This window comes from Zasmidium cellare (assembly GCF_010093935.1).
Source record: "Zasmidium cellare ATCC 36951 unplaced genomic scaffold M409scaffold_1, whole genome shotgun sequence".
NCBI classification, from domain to species: Eukaryota; Fungi; Ascomycota; class Dothideomycetes; order Mycosphaerellales; family Mycosphaerellaceae; genus Zasmidium; species Zasmidium cellare.
Window position 1 is genome coordinate 1,989,754 of NW_022986945.1, and position 19,873 is coordinate 2,009,626.

The following is a 19,873-nucleotide window of genomic DNA, read 5'->3' on the forward strand; positions in this document are numbered from 1 at the left end:
TTTGCTCTTTGTGGTTCGAAGACTGCACGGTGATTGTGTTGATTCTGGGTGATCTTTCGTGCTGTATGACGTGGAGGTTGGTGGGGTGGTTGTTGTAAGGGAGGTCGACAACCTCTTGGGTCAATGGACGTTGACCATTGCAACGAGAAAACGATCCTTTCCACTCCAAGAGCTGCCCTTGGATCTGAACTCTGTTTCCGACAAGATCTAGGACAATGATGTGGTCAAGTCAAGCTTCGACGTCAGACTCTTGTCAAGCTGCTGTGCCTACGTCTTCCTGCGTCTGTACTTGGGTACATGTCATTGTCACATGCAACAGATTGTAGAAAGACGTCTTGAAGTTGGCAACACAATCTACGTATTATTATTCAACATCTCGTCGTCTGCAAACCTGACTATGCCGCTCGCACAGCATCTGAATGTCTCACCCGTGTATCTGTAGTAGGATCTTGACCTGAGCTCGTCCCCCTAGCCCATCTTATTCTCAGTATGCTCGATTGCCTGCGCATCCGTGGCGGAATCTTTACGTCCATGTGTCTGCGCGAACGTCTTCTCATCCTTCATCTTGTGAACGTTACCCGCAACGTAATGTTCCGTGCTCTTATCGTTTTCGGTCGTGAATAGAGCCAAGATGATGGCTGTACCGGTAAAAGCGAGAGTGACCAAGAAGACCGTTTGTGCTGCTTGTTTGAAGGCAACTCGGTAGGGCTCTTGAACGGCGGCTTGGATGTCTGGAGTCAAGCCAGGCACAGCACTGTAAGAACCCTTGCCTTGCAGTGCCATTGAGAGTGCCATGAAGGAGCCTTCTGGCAGACCAAGGCTTCGCGCCACTGGATATACATTCGCGGGTATAGTCGACAAGAGGCGGTTGCCCAGGGTTGCAGTGAAGACGGCGACGGCGACGGCAGAAGTGAAGTTCCTTGTGCTCCCAGAGAGTCCACCGCCTTGTCCTATCTCCTCCTGCGAGCGAAGTGGAAAGGTCGAGGTCGTGATGGAAACTGACTCTACGATACCGATGGAAAAAGATCCGGGGATAATCAAGCCCAGTGTCAAGGATTTATTGTCCAGGTCGGTCGCACAGGCCGTGATGAGTGCGCATGCTATGATAGCCGATCCGATCATGGACCATTTAGGGCCGAAGATGTAAACGACGAAGCCGTGGCACATCTGCGCGAAGACGAAGGACATGTTGATAAGTCCCGCAAGCGTTCCCACGTCGTACTCGCTGATAAGGCCACATCCATAGTAGAGGGTTGTGACGACCTGGGGAAAGACGATGGCACCACCATAATAGACACAGGCGCCAATCCCGGTATTCCAAGCAGCCGACTGGAACCGAATATTCTTGAACAGGTGCAGAGGTAGGTACGGCTCCTTGCCTCTCTTGGAGACGAAGATTTCGTAGGCTGGCAGGAGACCGAAGAGCGTGACGCCTCCAATGACCATGGTAGCAATGACATTAGGCGAGTCCCAGGGGTAGCTGCAGTCCATTAGCATGTTGAACTCTCTAAGATCTTGAACAACTTACAGAACACCACCCCAATTCAAGCCGAAGATCAAAATGCACAGGCCTGCAGAAGAAGGTCAGCAAATCGCTCAAATATTGAAGACAGCTTCTGGCCTTGAATATCGTACCGCCGCTGTACAGGATGAGACCAATCCAGTCGAAGTGAACAAACAAGTCCCGTGCGAGCTTCTTCCTGTGCAGCATGCTAAAAGTCGGTGGGTCTGTGGAACACATTATGAGTGACTGCAAGTTGACGAGGATTCTCCATAACTTACGGTAGAACAGGTACCAGGAAATCGCACTCGTGGCGTTGATGGCGATGAGGAAATAGAAGCTTCGCAGTATTAGTTCTTGTTCTGTTTTCAAGGTGAGATGAGCTCACCTATTCCGCCATTTGCCAGGGTATGTTTGAAAGCTATACGCTACTCTTGCAGCCAAAGGGCTCGTCGGCGTAGTCATCAAATAGCAGTAGGAGTTTGCCATATATCTCCATTTCATCGGCACGAGCTCAGCAACAACCCAGAACTGTTGCCATGTTAGCGAATGCTCTCCATGCCCAAAGTTTGGAGCATAGCAACTCACGAATGACTGCTGGAAGGCCACTGCAATTCCAATAAACACCTCAGCTGCAATGAGAGTGTTCACATCTTTAGCAGTAGCGCCAATAATAGAGCCGATCAAAGCGATTACGGAGCCGATGATAAAGAACCTATTGCATGATATGAGCTCAGCGAGAAATTACGACACGAAGTGCAGCCTTACCATCTCCTGCCAAAGATATCCGACAATTGGCCAACCATCAAGAAGAAGATAGCACCACCAGCCAAGTTCACCAACGGCACCCAATTGATATTAGGATCTGGACCTATTTCCTCGTTGATTTGGCTGAGCACTGGCGCGATCAAACCGTAGCCTGTAATACACTGTCAGCGAGCGAGACAACAGCGCTGCGCGTCTTGTGGGAACGTACCTCCAATTCCGCCCATGAACGCCATTCCCACCGCAAACATGGTGCCAATGAAGTTGATTGAAAGCCAGTAGCTCTTGTCAATCTTGTCCGAGTTACGACCCTTGGCCTCGTCTGCTCGATCATCGTCTGCACGGTGGTCGACATAAGACGGATCATTGATGTGCTGGCCAGAGGGTACAGATTCGACATGCTCGAAGTCTGGGCTGGAGTCGCCAGTATGCGGTTTGTTCTCCATGTTGGGCGCAAATCTCGACACTCAAAGTCAAGAAAAGAGGGGAGTCAAGCGACCTTCGCTAGTCGACGTGTTCAGGGTGGTGCAGAGGCCTCTATGATATCTTATCCACTCCTGCGGTTTCGTGCCTGCGTCTGCTCGTGAACGATTGCATCGTTAGGCGCTTGGCTGTTGTTAAGAGTTCAATATCCATCACCCCGTGACGAGGCCAATTGTAGGAAGGACCTCCTCGTCTTTCGCAACTCATTCCCGGAAAATGAGGTATATGGCCGCCGCCATACTGCTCAAAGGGGCTAGCGCTTAGCCTTCTCACAATAGTGAGGCCTTCAGCTGATCTGGTACGCCCATCAACCATCGCCCACCCCACGGGGAAGATAAGATCTGCACCCCGCAGGGCAAAAGCCACCTTGGCCTGGCGTTGTGCGGTTACCAGTAATCATCGGCCAATCTTCTGTTTCTTGCGGGGTTGGGTCTGGGAGACTTTGGTCTGGCCAACGTCGAGCGATCCTGATTGCCGGATCATGCATATCGCATATCGTTGCACTTCCGGACGACGGAGCATCGAGACGCCACTGATGAGATGCTGTCGAGGAGCACTGCTTCTGTGTGCGTAAGAAGAGCCGACCGAAGCGTCAGGCTGTACCGCTGAGGTGAGTTGAGGCAATTTTCGACAAGCTCGTGACCCAGACTGATGGAACAGTGTAAGCAGAGGATGCTGTGTGAAGGTAAGGAGGTGGTTTTGGCTTTGACCCATCAGTGCACGGACCACTGGGCGTCGACTTCACGTCGTCCTTCATGTCGCCTTCTCCTTCAACAAAGCACAGCACACGCGATCTCATCTTCGCACTGCAATTACCGTTCCTTCGTTACATTGAGAGGTGCAAAATACAGCCTGAAAATGCTGTAGCACGCCGCTCGAAGCTCTCATGCTACTATCTGCTTCGAGCAGGCAAAGACGCCGTGAGGTTCAATTCTTGTTGGACAGCTACAATGGGCAAGAAGTAAAGTCTTTACCATTCGCCAAAACCTGAAATCCTCTTAGTATTAACCCGACAATGGCTTTGCTTTGCGACGTACACGCTCGGTCAACCCGGCTACGAGACATTCACAACTGCCGAGCTTCAGATCTCCGCATCGCTTAAACCACGAACACCCGTTTCATCGACTCATGCCGCCCTTGTACAGCAATCCTTGTCTTCGCATGGTTCCTAAAGATGTAATGGCAAGAGATTGGATGGCGTCGCACTTTCCCCGCATGGACAAGTCATGCAAGATGGCTGAAATGAGAAATGCAAGTAGGTGTTACACGCACGGCTCTTGAATGCAAGGCATTAGCCGGACAGTGTTCGCCTTTTATATGGACACGCATAACTGCGGATGCTGTAGTCTGTAGGTATCCACCGTATAGACATCGACAATGGCATCAAATCGAGAGTTGCATTTGGTTCAGAGGCGAGTCCACTCAAAGTTGAAAACTGATCGATCTCTAAGATCTTTCGACTAGCCATGCCAAAGAAGGCGAAATTCCTGGCACAGTTGATCTCCAAGCAATCGAAGGCGATTACACCGCCTTTGGAGGCCAAGCACTCTTTCCGGTGCCTGCTTTGGATCCCAATGATCCGTATGTCACTGCATGTTAAAGCCAGAACTGTATTGAGACTGACGGGAGCCATGCAGACTACAATGGCCGAAATGGAAGAAGACAACCATCCTCGTGATATGCTGCCTTTACTCGTTTCTCTCGAACACGGCTTTACTGGGACCATCTGTCTACATCAGCATCTACGCCGATGAGTTCTCCATCTCGCCTACGACGGCATCGGGCTTGATTTCTTACCCAAACATTCTTTACGGCTGTGGGACTCTGGTCACAGTGCCAATGTAAGTTTTCATTACTTGAAGGCAGTCTGTATTCTTACAGCACATTAGGTATCTCAAGTTCGGTCGAAGACCCGTCATGCTCCTGAGCATGGCCATCTACGTGGCGGCCCTGATAGGCTGCAGCCAAAGTACGAGCTACAGTGGACTCATGACCGCTCGACTCTTCCAGACCCTATCTAGTAGCGTTTGCGAGGCTCTACCGGTCCAGCTAGTCAATGATATCTTCTTTCGTGAGTTTTTTCCCGATACTTTCCATTGGCGAAGGCTGATGACAAGGCAGTACACGAGCGTGCAACAAAGTTAGGCATCTACACGATTTGCCTCTGCCTAGGCTCGACTGGACCTCTGTACGCCGGATACATGCTTGCAGGAGGGCAAAGCTGGCGACTATACTTCTACGTTGAGATCGCCTTCGCTGGCTTGCTGCTCATAATGACCTTCCTCTTCGTAGAAGAGACCGCATACAAGCGTCAGTTGCGCGAGCCTTCTCATCTACCCGCAGAAGCGACAACCAAACCAAAGGCGAATATCGAGCATCTGGAGATCCAAACACAAGTACCGGCCCGAAGGTCATTTCTTCAAAGTCTCAAAGTCTGGGGCGGTATCGACCATGATGAGCCCTTCCTCTGGACGGCCATACGGTCTTTCTCGTACTTCTTGATCCCTTCGGTCGTTTGGGTTGTGACCACTTACGGCATTTACATTGGGCTCGGTGCGCTGGTGTTCAACTACACTTTTCCAATTGTCATCGTCGTTCCTCCTTATGACTGGAGTCAGGTCAGTGGACTAAGACATTTTCTTGCACCGGGAACTGATTGTACGTCTAGGAAAACTCAGGCCTCGTCTGCCTAGGCAACGTCATCGGCTACGCTCTAGCAATCCCTCTAATCGGCACCTTTGACAGTCTCGCCGCATACAAAACACGCAAGAATGACTCTGTCCGCGAAGCTGAGATGCGCCTCGGCGTGCTCCTCCCAGCTGCAGTCGTCGCTCCCGCAGGCCTCATCGTATACGTTCTGACGGCACAGTATCAAGCCCATTGGATCGGCTACTTCTTCGGAGTCGCAATGTGCAACTGGGGTGCCTACTTCTATTTCACCGGCACACTCGCCTACGCCGTGGACTCGTACAATGCAAATGTCTCCGAGATGTTGATTGCAATGTGTTGCGGGAAGCAGCTTGTAAGCTTCGCTTTTGGAATTTGTGAGTGCTTTCGCCAAGTACAGATGATCCCCAGACTAACGGTTTCGACCAGACTTGCTCGACTGGATCGAACAGCATGGCTATGCTGTGATTATCGCCGGAGTCTTCTGTGCCGTGCTCTTCGTCAACAACTTCTGCGTTATCATCTTTATGTTTTGGGGCAAGGCCATCAGACGCTTTTGGGCTGGGACCTGGCTTGCGAAGATGCATCAGAGCAGCATTCGGGAGATGATGAGCCATTGATGATCGGGCCTCGCCGCGACTAATCCTCTGTCGTTGGTCATCAACGTAGGATGGTCGCTGAATTTTCTCGGACGAGTCTCGTTTCACATCTCTTCAGCAGCTGTTGGACCAGAAACTCACAGCGCTGGAAAGCGGACTATTATCCACATACTCAGCCCGTCGAATTAATTAGGCAATCCAGCTTCTACTGCCAGCGCATGACTTGGGAGGTAGGTTGAAGCGTTCGTTGTCGACGAGGAAATCTTGAACTCTGGCAAAGGATTGAGTACTATGTCGTAGAATCTCGTGAACTATTCGCAGAGAAGACGTATAAAATGAAATCTCGAGTTGTGAAGGAAAGTGAGGACGTGAAGTTGTCGAACGCGGTGGACCGTGCGCCACGCGGCTTTTGCTGGCTCCACTCGACGTGAATCTGCCTACAAACCAAACACACTCAAACACACATGAACACCATCTTTGCCCTGCGTTAACGAGCGTGCCTCTCTTTCCCAGACGTCTTCTCGCCCCTGCACATGAGTTGAACTACGCTCGGCCAGAATCAGGAACTTGACGTTATCCCACGGACCTGCCGCACGATGATCCTACCGGCAACACATGCATGGCCTGCTGCCGCTCATGCAGTTCAGGGAACACGACATATCATACCTGAAGTCGCTTATGTCGACTCCAGATAATTGCGTAGCGTTTCTCCCACGTCAAAAGCAGTTCCCAACCGTGAAGCACCCGGCCACCACGACTCAGGATCCACACTTGCCTCTCCATTCGACACGCGTCAAGCAGCCCAGAGCGATACCAGCATTGGGTCCTGAGGTGCGTAAAAGCGTCACACTTCTCCACAAAAGCTGGATGCTGCCGGACTCGGGAAAGAGATTGTTGGTAGCGACGCAAGGCAACAAGGCCTATTCCGATATTCCAAGTACCTCACAGCATTGATAAGAGATGGAAAAGCACAATCCATCACCGCTAAGACGCGTAAATGTGACACTATTATCCGCCTCTTCTTCGGCAGTACTGTACCCCGCGGTATCCACAGTGGAAACTGGGGATCTCTGCGGAGCTTGGTCTGGGGAAGATGCCTCGCTTGTGACATCGTATGCTCCTGATCTACGATATCGAGAGACATGTCCTTCGAAAGACAGGCCGTCAATCTCATCGACGAGCGTGAAAGTACAAGCACATCAAGCATTCCTCCGCTCACGGCTTGTCGAAAGTCTACGCTTCATGCAGCGTGGTACAGCCGGATCACAGTCCGTGAACCTAGCTTCTTGTGGACGAGAATGTAATCACAGGTCTGTGCTGCAGCTGGGTAAAGATTGAGCCTAAACACCCAGGCCATTGACGGCGTCTCACCAGGAGAAGTATCCGCGTCCGTCTGCTCGCTCCGGCGCCGCTTTTCGAATCTCAGCGCATGTGCATGCCATGTGGTGCATCTAAAACTGCCGATCTAACTATCGAGCCAATGTGGATGACGGACACACCTACGCTGCACCAGCACTTCCCCTCAGTTCGCCTCCACACTGTCTTGGCATGTGATCGGCGCTCGCAGACATAAACAGGCTAAGTCCGACTTGCGTTTGCATTCTGACCTTGTGGTTGATGGTCAGCTTTCTGTGCGTCTTCCATCCCTACTCATTCACCGTAATTTCCCATCGCCTCTGTCCAAGATGGGCTCCTTAGTGACAGACCTCCCGGCGGCCTTTCAGACCACGCTGTTGAAGGATGGCAACGAGAAAGGCGACAACATCCACAAGGAGATCCATGATCATGACATAACGATTGGCGATGAAGTCACGAAGGAAGAGGCCCGCCACATGGTGGAATTGACCGAGGAAGAGAGGGTCATCGAGAAGAAGCTTCGCCGGAAGATTGACAGCCTCATCATGCCGCTGGTGGTGCTGGTCTACTTGATGAACTACATCGACCGGAACAACTATGCCGCGGCGAAGCTGCAGGGATTGGAACGAGACTTGAATCTGAATGACACGGAGTACCAAGTCGGACTCAGCATTCTTTTCGTCGGCTATGTATGTCGGATGTACACCCTCCCTGGGACGTCATGCTAACGGAAGCATAGGTCCTCATGCAAGTCCCATCGAACGCAATGCTCAACTTCTGCGGCAAGCCATCTTGGTACCTTGGTTTCTTCATCATTGCCTGGGGCTTGGTATCTACGCTCACCTCACAGGTGCAAAGCTATGGCGGGATCGTCGCGTGCAGATTCATCCTCGGTGTGGTGGAGGCACCGTTCTTTCCGTGAGTACATTAACGCCTGTATGGGAAAGTGTTCACGTGAAAGGCTCTCTGACAGTTGATCAAGTGGAATTTTATTCTATCTCTCGAAATGGTACACCAAAAGTGAACTCAACCTACGAATGTCAATCTTCTACTCTGGATCCCTCATCTCTGGAGCCTTTGGCAGCCTGATCGCGGCTGGCATTCTCAGTGGCCTCGACGGCGCTCGTGGTTTGGCTTCATGGCGATGGGTGAGTCAACCAACCCTCTTTCTGATCCCAGCACATCCGCTGACTTTGCACAAGCTCTACATCATCGAAGGCACCGTCACCATCTTCATAGGATTTGTCGTCACGTTCCTCCTCCCAGACTTCCCTCACACGTGGAAACTTCTCACTCCAGAGATGAAGGCCGTCGCCAATCGCCGAATGGCCCTTGACGCTGCGGAAGCTGACCTTGATGCCGGCGGCAAGACGAGCCATCTCGCTGGTATGAAGGCGGCCTTCAAGGACCCTAAGACGTACATACTGGCTATTGCCTACCATGGAATCACAGGCGCTGCAGGATTCCAAAACTTTTATCCAACGTTAACGCAGACTCTTGGATACGACAGTATTATTTCATTGTTGCTGGTTGCTCCGCCATACGTGTTTACGGTCTTCTACTCCCTGGCACACGGCTTGACCTCCGACAAGGTCGGCAATCGTTTCTGGTTCTACATGTACCCTGTCCCGATTGTAATCGTCGGAGCCCTGCTGTTCATGTTCACCGATGGATTCGGACCGAGATACTTCAGCCTGTTCTTGCTCAATTTCATCTTCGTCATGAACGGAACTGTAAGTGCTGCAGTCTACCTGTCAAACAACCACATTACTAACATTGAAATTCCAGATCTACGCCTGGATCGCCAACGCCATCCCCCGGCCCCCAGCCAAACGCGCCGCAGCCCTCGCCTTCATGAACAGCATCGGCAACGCGGCCTCCATCTGGACGCCCTTCACCTACAACGACGCCGACAAACCCTACTACCGCGAAGCGATGGGCATCAACATCGGCCTCGTGGGCATCGCGGGCATCTGCGGCATCATCATGCGGTTCTACCTGCAGTACCAGAACCGCCAGCTCGAACGCATGGAGAACGAGGACGCCACGCTGACGGAGCGCGACGTGAAGAAGTTGGAGAAGACGGCGGAGTTGGAGGGGATTGATATTGCCACTGCGAGGATGTTGCAGAAGGGGTATAGGTATATTATTTGATTCTTGGTTGATGTAAGATCGAAGAGGTAGTTGTACACTCCCTTTGACAACGCCTTATGAAGGAATATTTGAAGAACGATAAACTCCCTGCCAATGTCATATTGGTTGTGTTGTATGGTAAAGGTTGCGAGAGAAATGCAACCCTTGCTCTTTCAGGTAATCAGACCTCGCAACAGACGATTAGTCGAGGACCGGACTGACCGACCCACATACTGCGAGATTTGTAATGCATTAAAGGCTAAAGTTCAGTTGGTCCGACTTTTACGAGATTTCAAAGACTAGTAGGACTTGTTGGCCAAGCTATGGGATGTATATAAGATCATAGCCAGGAAACGACAAAAGTTGGAGAAATGTGTGAAAGAAGGGATGCCACGTCTGCTTTCGATCATTCATCTCTAGGATTCATTGGCGTGCAACAATAACGAAACCTCAAAATACGTCTTTCTCCCAGTGACTAATTGTGAGAAGATATCTCTACCGAGCACGACAATACAGAAAGAGTAAAAATGGCCTCCCTCTACGACCTCACCATCCCGCTCTTCATCCGCCAACTCACCCAACTCAACCACATCCTGCACAAAGGCGAAGAATGGTGTTCGACGCACAACCTCGACAAGAAGATTTTGTTGGAGGGGAAGTTGGTGGAGGATATGCTTGTACGTTGCCTTTCCCTGCCTCATCATTCATCTTGAGTGGTGTGTGTATATATGCTGATTCTTGTTGTTGCTGCCTCAAAGCCCCTAACCTTCCAAATCCAATCCGCCTCCAACACCGCCAAGGGAATTCTACACCGCATCGGCGGGATGAGCGAGACGCCCATGCAGGATAACGAGACCACGTTCCCGGAACTGTACGCCCGGATTGAGAGGACTATCGCCCTGCTGAAGACCGCGAGGCGAGAGACGTTTCTTGCTCCGGTACGTCCTTTCACCATCCCACCTTATCCCATGCCAATATCTTTAGTCTAATCCTGATGCTGATTCTTGGTGGGTAGGACACCCCCATCCACGTGAAACTATCCAAAAGGGAACTAGATTTCCCAACGGCGTTGCTGTTTCTGCAGAATTTCGCGCTGCCGAATTTCTTCTTTCATCTCGTTACGGCTTATGGGATTTTGAGGAGTCGGGGCGTGGAAGTGGGGAAGCTGGATTTTTTGGGTATGGGGAGTGTTGCTGAGGTTACGAGTGTTGAGTGATGGGAGGAAGGCAAGGAGTGGATTGAAAATGTCGTGGAGATTTGATAGGTTTCTTCATCAGGATTCTTCTTCCAACGTCTTTCTAGTTCTGCTTCCTGTCACTACTTCTGTTCCCTCATTTTCGGCATCGCCTTGTCGATTCCAAGGGCCTCGATATCGCCCGCTTTGTAGTAATGTGGCGCACACTCTGTCAACCACTCTGGCTTCAAGGGCATCACGCTTCTCATGAACTCCTTGCTAGTCAGGACCAACTCGTAGAAGATGACCCACTTCGGCCGGACATCCATCAGGACTGAGCTGGGATGGATGTGCACAGTCATGTTGTTCTTCACGGTTCGGTAGGAGTCTCCACTTCTTTGTAATCTGGCGGCGTTAGGGAAAAAGCCGGCTGTGATGGCGCGCTGGATTGGAGGGAGGTTGGAGGCACCACACGTGGAGAGGGTGACTTCGACTCGATCACAAAGTTTCGCCAGCTGGTCGCGAACGTCGCGGGCACGGGTGAGGGAACGTTGTTGTAAGAAATTCTCACGCGCCCAAACGTACGAAAAGTCGCTGTCGACCCACTGGTTCCAGATGTTGAGGTAGGTGAGATGGTCGCCGCCTTCCTTGACAGTAAAGCGGGCACGAGCGGCGTCGGCTTGGAGTTTCTTGTCCTTGGGTCGGTAGAAGAGTGCGCTAGCTTCACCAAGCATAGCGATGATGGAGAGCACTTCTTCAACACAGCCTTCTTTGTCGGCGGCGAGGACGGCTTTGGCGAGCATAGGATCGGTAGGGAATTCAGCCATTTGGCGCCCGATCTTGGTTAGCTCGCCTTTATCGTTCAGTGCACCTAGGGCGTAGAGTTGTTCGAGAGAGCGGATGAGCATCTCTGGACTAGGAGGATCCATGAAGTCGAACTTGATCAGATCGTTAATGCCGAGAGACTTCAGCAGGAGGACAATGCTCATGAGGTTCGTTCGCTGGATTTCGGGCGTTGTACTTTCGGGCAGATCGTTGTAGTACGCCCACTTGGTGTACAACCTGAAGCACTTTCCCGGTTGAGTTCGTCCAGCTCGACCAGCTCTTTGATTGGCAGACGCTCTCGAAATCGGCACTGCAACAAGGGACTCCATGTTGGTAACAGGTGTGTAGCGGTTTTCTTTGACATAGCCAGGATCGATGACATAGACGATGTTGTCGATGGTCAGACTGGTCTCCGCAATGTTTGTGGCCAGGACGACTTTTCGTACTTTTGGTGGCGTCGGGTCGAAGATCTTTTGCTGGAGATCAGTTGGCAAATTAGCATAAATTGGACATATCATGAGCTCTGGAGCTGCGGATCCAAGCTTCTTTGCCGTCTCTTGCAAGGACTGCTCGGCTTGTTCGATTTCATCCTGTCCTGTCAAGAAAACCAGAATGTCACCCGGCATTGGCTGTGACAGATGGATCTGGAAGACAGTGGTGATTGCGGCAGACAGGTAGTTCGCCTCAGGCTGCAGCGAATAGTTCATCTCGACGTCGAAAGTTCGTCCAGGGATGTTCAGGATTGGTGCACTGTCGAAGAACTCGCTAAATTTCTGCGCGTCGAGTGTCGCTGAGGAGATGAGCAACTTCAAGTCAGGCCGTCCTCTAGCGATATCTTTCACGAGACCAAACAGGATGTCTGTATGGAGTGTCCGCTCATGAGCCTCGTCAATCATCAAAGCGCTGTATCCACCTAGGTCGGGCTCAGTCAAGAACTCACGAAGCAGCATACCGTCGGTCATGTACTTCAATGCAGTTTTGTCTGAGGTGGCGTCTTCGAAACGGATTGCATACCCGACTTCGTTTCCAACCTTGACGCCGATTTCCTCTGCAACACGGGCTGCAACACTCATCGCTGCAACACGACGAGGCTGGGTGCAACCGACCTTCATGCCGTTCTCGCAGTAGCCGGCTTCATACAGATACTGCGGCAGCTGGGTAGTCTTACCACTGCCGGTCTCACCGACGATGATGACGATCTGATACTTTTCTACCGCTTCCAAAAACATGTCTCGGTACTTGTAGACTGGCAGGGTCTTACGCTTCTCCTGGATCGTATTGGCTTTTCTCTCAGCAGCAATGAGTTGCTGAGCGGCAAGTCGCTGTTCTGGGGACTCCAACTTGCTCATCGATCCTTGCATGGCTGCATCTGTAACCCACTTGAGCTGTTGTTCCTCGTCGAAGACATACTCGTAATCTCCCTCGTTGACACGATCCGCGACAACGATCTGGGCTTTGGTTTTGGCAAGCTGCTCTCGTTCCCATTCTTCATGTTCAGTCACGTATCGCTCTCGGCCGTGCTCATCTCGATCAACGTAACGACTATACAAGGCGTCTTGTTTCCTCTTGACATCCATCTTGCCTTTTTCTGTGATGTAATCTTCCGGCATCGCGTATCCATCGTAGTGATCATCGATGCCCTCTCGCTCTTCTGCCAAACGCAAAGCTTCTCGATTTCGAATGAACTCCTCTCTTTCTGCCTGGGACAGGTTTGGATTCGTGCGCTCTTCTTCAGCCTCCTCTGCGACTTGTTTTCTCAAAAGTGCGAGTTCTTGGGCAGATCGCTTTTTCAAGTAGTCCTGTCTTGATCTTAATCTCAAAGCTTTCATCTCATCTGCAGACAGCTTTCCAGCCTGTGCTCTCCTCTCAGCGTCGGCCGCATCTCGTTTGGACGAGCGATCTTCCCCCACTTTCTTCGTAGATGAAGCATCTTTGTTCTTGAGCCGTTCTTCGAACTCTTTTCGCTCCCTTCTGTCCCGCTCTTCCTCGTCTTCGTCTTCCTTTGGATCTGGACTCCTTCGAGGCGGGGACGCAGAGCCATCGTCGAATCTCGCTCGCTTTGCTGGAGGCGAAGGAAACTCATCTTCTTCCTCGTATTCTTCATCGCCCCATCGATCGTCGAAATCACCATCATCTCTTCGCCTCAGCTTCTTGCTAGGCCGGTCTCTGCTTCTCGATCGCCTTCTCTCTCGCTCAGACCTGGGTCTTGACTTCTTATCGCTATCGCGGTCTTTCCGGCGTTCTTCTTTGCGCTCTTCTCTGGGAGGCGGCGCTTCCTCTTCAACTTCCATCTCCACAAGCGCATACTTTTTCTTCCCTTCCTTGGGCTTGTCGCGCTTGGGTAGTGAAGTGCCGTTGGAGGAAGGCTTAGCCACGCGCGCATACAAGTCATCACTAAATCGCTTCAACTCGGAATTCCCAGCGTCCAGCATCTGCGACAGCTTGTCCAGCAAAGCACCGGGCGACTTTGCAGACTTGGCTGCTTGGAGGACGAACTCGACTGTCATATCTGAGCTGCTTCCATCCAGCTTGATCAAGTGATCGGAAACGTACGTTCGTAGATCCATGGTGGACAGTCGGGAGGCAGTCAAGGCCTGTGCTGAGGTGGAAATCGAAACGAGACAGAGCTCTGAGTGATAGATGTAGAAAAGTGGTGTCACGTGCGATGCGGGATGCGGCACACGGGAGATCGGCAACCCTAACTCTATTCTGGAATGACATTTGCCGGAAACACGACGTCAATTAATGCGATACCAACACCCGGCCACTTCGGAGTATTTCAAGTGCATAGTCGGAGATCGCGATGGAAATCATTGCAATGCAACGAGCGTTTCGTGTTGCTGGCTGTAGCCTCCGATGGCGGTGAGATGAGAAACAAGGACGACAGGGGCAGATGCGGCGGCCCGAGAGATGGAGATGGAGACGAGGCACATGCTGGTGCTGCCCTCGACAATCTGCCAACTTTTGTCCGTAAACAACAGCGACTCCTTTTCCTCCATATTACATACCAACATCACTAAGTCGCGCCTTCTCCCTCTGCGCTACCAGACATTGCCATCGCCACTGCCGAGTCAGCGCTCTCGCTCGCGTGCGCCCTGCTCCGCCATTCTATTCTCGGCGGATCGCCATACTTGACCGCACCTGCATATCACATGCCACGATAAGACGACTCGCCCACCGACGTATGCTGGCGCGCGCCAACGCGCAGTCAACACTCCCACTACTACCGGCGACTCAGCATGTCTACTCCCAACAATAAGAAACCTCCCGGCGCAGGGCGCGGCACTCCATCCACCGCAGCCACCACCGCACCTCCCTCGCGCAGCCCGTCCAGAATGACCGCATCATCCCAGCCGGCCTCAGCAACGGCCTCCACAACGTCTAACGGCATCAATTGCACTCGATCTGTTCGCAACGGTGCTCCTGTCTCCGCTCGTGCTGCTGCCGCTGCCAGAAAACAAACTCCTGATCCAGCCGAAGAAGACGCCAAAGCCGAGATGAAAGCGAAGATGGAAGAATTACAGCAGAAACTACAGCAGGCCGAAGCCGCTTATGAAGAGTCTCAGAAACATTCAGCAGTGCTGCAGGTGAAGTTGGACGAGGCGGTCAAGGAGCAGGGCCTCCTGGAAGAAAGAGTGCACGAGCATACTGAACACATTGAAGACCTTGAGAATGACAAAAAGGAAAGCTTGAGAGCTCGTCGCGAGATGGAGCAGATCTACGAGTCAGAAAGAGCTGCGGCGTTGAAGGAGAAGGAGGAAGTGGCCACCCGTGAGGAAGAGATGCAGCAGGCTCTGCAGCGCATGAAGGAGACACTGGGCCAACGAGAGATGCGCGCTGGTCTTGAAGACGAACGGCGTCCCATCATATCGCGACAATCCAGCCATGGCCGTAGCAGTAATCCATCACCAAACCCAGAGGCGTTCGACAGACAGTTCGCACCATCGTCCGTGCAAAGGAGTGATTCCAGCTCACGACAAAACTCGAAACTCTTGATGCAGAAAGACAAAGTGATAGAAGCGCTTCGTCTGGAGCTGGCAGAAGCACAAGTGAAACTGGTGGAAGCCGAGCACATGGGAGGTGGCCACATGCAAGAGCTGCAAAAGCAAATGTACGACATCAAGATGCAGAACGCTCGGCTGATGGAAGAAAACGAATCGTTCCAACTTCTGCTCAGCGAGAAAACGCTGAACGGCGACTTTGGCAACTTCTTGAGGGCGCCTTCCAATAACAATTCAAGACCACCGTCTCGAGAGCCCGACGCGTCAGAGGCCCGCTCTGGTGGTGGAACTACTCTGGCTGATGAGTTAGAGTCTCAAGCTGACAGCGAGGGCGGAGAGGAGCACAAGCGCCTGCAGGCTGAAGTTAACAGCTTGAAAGACCAAAACCGGGCGCTCACGCTTTATATTAACAATATCATCTCGCGCCTGCTACAGCATGAGCAGTTCGAACAAATTCTTGACAAGACGCCCGACCTCATGGCTGGACCCAACGCCATAAGTCGAAAATACCAAGAGGCCGATAAAGACAAGGACTTGCCACCACCTCCGCCAGAAAAGGACGAACAGCCCAGCCTTCTGCAACGAGCTAAGAGCGTTATGGGAAGCAGCAAGCCGAAGCCGAGACCAACATCACAAACCATTAACCCAGAACAAGTCGAGACCCAACCACGAGCATCTCTTTCAATCGAGCCGTCCAAGCACGAAGATCCACAGACAGCCCCCCGAGTGCCGCTTGGAAGGTCTGCCTCTACCCGTGCAGGTGGGCACAGGCGTGCAAACTCAGAATGGCCTGCTGCGAGTGTCGTCACGAATATGTATCGTGGCCCGCAGCAGACCATGGGACCTCTGAGTCCAGGTTTGACATCGCCAACGAACCGCAACTCGTTCTTCGGAGGCATGCGTGCGCCATCGTCGGGGTCTAACGTGCCCACGATCTCGGAGACCAACGTCGACAAAGACAACGAGCAGCGCGACAGCAAGATTGCAAGCAGCAACCGCAACAGTGTCATCTCGAGCACGGCTGGCGGCATCGAACATGTCGACAGCGCGACAGAAAGTGCTCTCGCGTCCGAACGATCCAACCCATCATCACCTCCACGCAGCACAACCAGCAGCGGCGACAAAGACAAGCCCAGCGGCGCTATCATGATGGGCTCAAAGCCACGTCCACTACGCTTGGTCCAGGAAGCCAAGGATGAGAACGCGGCCAAGAACGCAGCGAACCGTGGGTCGTGGTACGGCTGGATGAACAAGGGCCTGGGCAGCGCCCAAGGTGTCTTCAGCAAGAACAATAACAACAGTGGCGATCAGCCGCCGGCGCAATAGAACAGCTCGGTCATGACCGCCACGACGCAGGGACTACGGCAACGCAGGACGGTGGCGGATTTGCGCAGGGAGACGCACTGGATGAGCGAGCCTTCGCTGCCGCTGTTCTAGGGATGACTTTTCATTTCAATATTGTAGATGTTTTCCTTTCGGTTCTTGGGAGTGGGATGAAGCCCGTGTGCTGTGTGCTATGGGAGGAGTTTGGACTCTCCACGATGTGGTGCGCTTTTTTTGATTGGATGATATACCCCCTTTTCATTCACATCATGGAGTCTTGGGCGTGGCTTGTGCGTCATCGGCTTGATACTACTGAGTGTATGTAGAGAATGAGGGAGCATTGTTGCGATGCGGAATGGAGACGTCTCATCGTGTGGGCCTTGTGCCGTTCGTCACTTCCTTAAAGCAAACACAGCAAACCTTGGATATTGAACTCCAGGCCCCGTTGCTGCCGCTTGTACGAGGACAGAATCTAGCTCGACGCCATACACTATCCTCGAACTCCTGATATCGACGTGTTTCGAGCCAAGGACAACGGCTGAAACGTTGTACAGAAGTGAGCTCAGATGTGCGCACCTGCTTTGTCGGATTTTTCGTATGACCGTCTTCCAGTTTGGAGACCCCAGCAAGGCTCTCCCAGCGAGACGACATCTTCAAGACGCTCGAGTATACGGTCTCACTGCACCCTCTTCTCCCAGGCTGACTATGGTGGCTCAGCACGTTACACACAGTGGCTGAGCAGCTCTTCCTCTCCAACCCTGCGATATGGACCACCTTTCCCCTTTGAACCCTCACAAAAGCCTCACGAACACAATTCCTCTCTGACCTCCGTCCGAAATGGCCGCCCTACCACCTCTGCAGGATTCTTCGAAACAAATCAGACTCCTCAAACCTCGTCCAACGGCTCCTGGTGAGATACTCTCCTTCGACATATCGGTGTGGGGTCTGGAGAAGGCGCCGCCGTATAATGCCATCTCATATACTTGGGGAGATCCGAACGGGCCGTCAGAGATACCAAAGCTGTTTCGGGAAGAGGCTGAGCAGGTTGAGCTTGTTGAGCGGCTGGAGAAGTACCTGCAACCGGAGGCTATCACGCAGGAGTATCATGATAGCTTTCGTGCTTGGTTAGAAGAGGTCGGATCGAGACGAAGTCTCGCGCACTGGAGACTGTATGCTGAGTTCGGTTGTGTACTATGGTGGAGCCAGATACGCAGTGGAGAAAATACCGATCACATTATGACGCCTCACGCCCGTACTGCGCTCGAGAAATTCGACTTCTCTTTGGTACCTCGACAACTTGCGACCCAAAAGTTCGAGCTAAAACGCCTCCGGGCCTCCATACAAGAGGTGCAGCAGTCGGAGCGCAGAGCTGTTCGCATCAGTGGCAATCTACACCTACACCCAGTGCAGAAGAGCTGCTACTGTGTTCTACAACAAGCTACTCGCCATTTTCCGAATTCTCGCATCTGGGTCGATTCCATATGCATCGAACAGAACAAACCTCTGGAGAAGAGTAGCCAGGTCGCGATCATGTTCAAGATATACCAAAACGCTTCGCGGGTGCTTGCTGGCTTAGGAGCCGCCGCAGATAATAGCGGCGAGCTTTTTGCGTTAATGCAGACAATGCACGCCATCATGGACAGAACGGATATCACGGTAGAACGCGGATATCTGCAACGCTCTCAATCACCGATCTGGCACGAGATCTTTTCGAGCTTAAGCGACATTGACATCGCAAGTCTTGCTGCAAGCTCAAGGTCATTGAGCGACAGGACGTACTGGAGTCGGCTGTGGGTTGTTCAGGAACTTTTCGCAGGTGCTCTTGGTGGACGCCACGTCTACTTCATGTGCGGCTCGGATATAGTGACAGGCCACATCCTTGTCTGGTTCTACGAGCTTATATGGGGCACCTCGCACGAAGGTGTTCAGGGTCGAGGCGTTTTGTCTAGGATCAAGCACAGGCGCTCTATCGATCGATGGGTCCCAACGGGGTATTGGGTCTGCCATCAGGCACTTGTGCCGAACTCGTCTATGATGGACACCCTTGCGAGCAACCATTCCATCTCGACCAGGCTGTGCGACTTGTTCTACAGGAATTCGCACTTGCTTTGCGCGGACCCTCGAGATTTCATTTACGGACTGATAGGCCTAGTGGACTGGGTCTCATTGGACATGCAGCCTCTACAGCCGGACTATTCGAAAACACCATTTGAATTGGCTTTGCAGGTGCGCGCCATAGTCACGGACGGAGATGATGTTGAAATAAACGGAGGTTTTTGTGAACTAATCCTATCTCGTTTTGGCATCGACGAAACGACACCAGACTTGCAAGCTTTGCTGCAGCGGCAGCACGACATAGGCTCAGGAGTTTTAGAGTCCCTTCCATGCCCTTTGAGGGACCAGAGGTACGCCTTTCCGTTGTACAACCAGTCTCTGAACAACGCAGTGGTGGAATGTGTCGAACTTAGCGAAGTGCGTGGAGACGAGCTGGCGGTTCCGCCTCTTACGACGTGGCAGGGCAGTATCAAGGAGATGGGCAGGAGCACTCTTTCAAGTCGTCTACAGTCTTCTTCAGGATACAAGTATGTGAAAGATGGCCCGCACATGATCGCAGCGCTGTGTCCAGAAGCAATTGCCGGTGACGTCCTGATACAAGCATGGTTTCCCGAAAGAATTGCCTTGGTACTGAGACGATCGATTGATGTTCCGGATAAGTTCGACATCGTAGGACAGGCGATGCTTGAATTCGATCTCGGGAGTCGAAGTCTGAGCTCTGTCGCAGGCCCTGGCTGCCGTTGCCCGGAGGACCGTTGCATCCGTTTCGCGGCAGAAGTTGACATGGCTTTGAGTGTCGGTGATGCTCTGGCATTGGAGGCCCAGGACTTTGACAGGAATGGCTTCACGGGCCTGGGATCGCGAAACCGACGGAAACGACTGAGCGTTTTTCCAGTAGCCAACAGAATTGGATCTGTGACCCTCAGATATCAACGCTGCTTGGGACGAACTAAGTTCAACTCTTGATGATGGATTCCGGCGACTATCCCCA

General features: G+C 52.3%; 6 protein-coding genes across 6 annotated transcripts; 5 read left to right on the forward strand and 1 right to left on the reverse strand.

Annotated features, from left to right (window-relative positions):
* Positions 1-468: 468 nt before the first annotated feature.
* Positions 469-2,712, reverse strand: M409DRAFT_49030 (uncharacterized protein; the record flags this gene model as incomplete). Its single annotated transcript, XM_033811121.1, has 8 exons — positions 469-1,480; positions 1,529-1,571; positions 1,636-1,728; positions 1,783-1,841; positions 1,890-2,032; positions 2,090-2,216; positions 2,270-2,420; positions 2,478-2,712. 8 exons carry the CDS (start codon positions 2,710-2,712, stop codon positions 469-471), a joined length of 1,863 nt encoding a protein of 620 aa, XP_033675053.1.
* Positions 2,713-3,982: 1,270 nt separating this feature from the next.
* On the forward strand, positions 3,983-6,036 carry M409DRAFT_49031 (uncharacterized protein; the record flags this gene model as incomplete). Its single annotated transcript, XM_033811122.1, has 7 exons — positions 3,983-4,004; positions 4,201-4,330; positions 4,387-4,590; positions 4,639-4,820; positions 4,871-5,367; positions 5,418-5,793; positions 5,846-6,036. 7 exons carry the CDS (start codon positions 3,983-3,985, stop codon positions 6,034-6,036), a joined length of 1,602 nt encoding a protein of 533 aa, XP_033675054.1.
* Positions 6,037-7,700: 1,664 nt separating this feature from the next.
* On the forward strand, positions 7,701-9,525 carry M409DRAFT_62288 (uncharacterized protein; the record flags this gene model as incomplete). Its single annotated transcript, XM_033815105.1, has 5 exons — positions 7,701-8,060; positions 8,111-8,289; positions 8,354-8,519; positions 8,574-9,104; positions 9,160-9,525. 5 exons carry the CDS (start codon positions 7,701-7,703, stop codon positions 9,523-9,525), a joined length of 1,602 nt encoding a protein of 533 aa, XP_033675055.1.
* A 506-nt stretch (positions 9,526-10,031) lies between these two features.
* On the forward strand, positions 10,032-10,720 carry M409DRAFT_49033 (uncharacterized protein; the record flags this gene model as incomplete). Its single annotated transcript, XM_033811123.1, has 3 exons — positions 10,032-10,181; positions 10,263-10,442; positions 10,520-10,720. The coding sequence occupies 3 exons, from the start codon at positions 10,032-10,034 to the stop codon at positions 10,718-10,720; spliced, it is 531 nt and encodes a 176-aa protein (XP_033675056.1).
* Positions 10,721-14,742: 4,022 nt separating this feature from the next.
* M409DRAFT_62291 (uncharacterized protein) lies at positions 14,743-16,830 on the forward strand (the record flags this gene model as incomplete). The annotated part of the gene is made up of 1 exon (XM_033815106.1): positions 14,743-16,830. The coding sequence occupies one exon, from the start codon at positions 14,743-14,745 to the stop codon at positions 16,828-16,830; it is 2,088 nt and encodes a 695-aa protein (XP_033675057.1).
* An 834-nt stretch (positions 16,831-17,664) lies between these two features.
* Positions 17,665-19,848, forward strand: M409DRAFT_16438 (uncharacterized protein; the record flags this gene model as incomplete). The annotated part of the gene is made up of 1 exon (XM_033803620.1): positions 17,665-19,848. The coding sequence occupies one exon, from the start codon at positions 17,665-17,667 to the stop codon at positions 19,846-19,848; it is 2,184 nt and encodes a 727-aa protein (XP_033675058.1).
* Between the last annotated feature and the right edge of the window lie 25 nt (positions 19,849-19,873).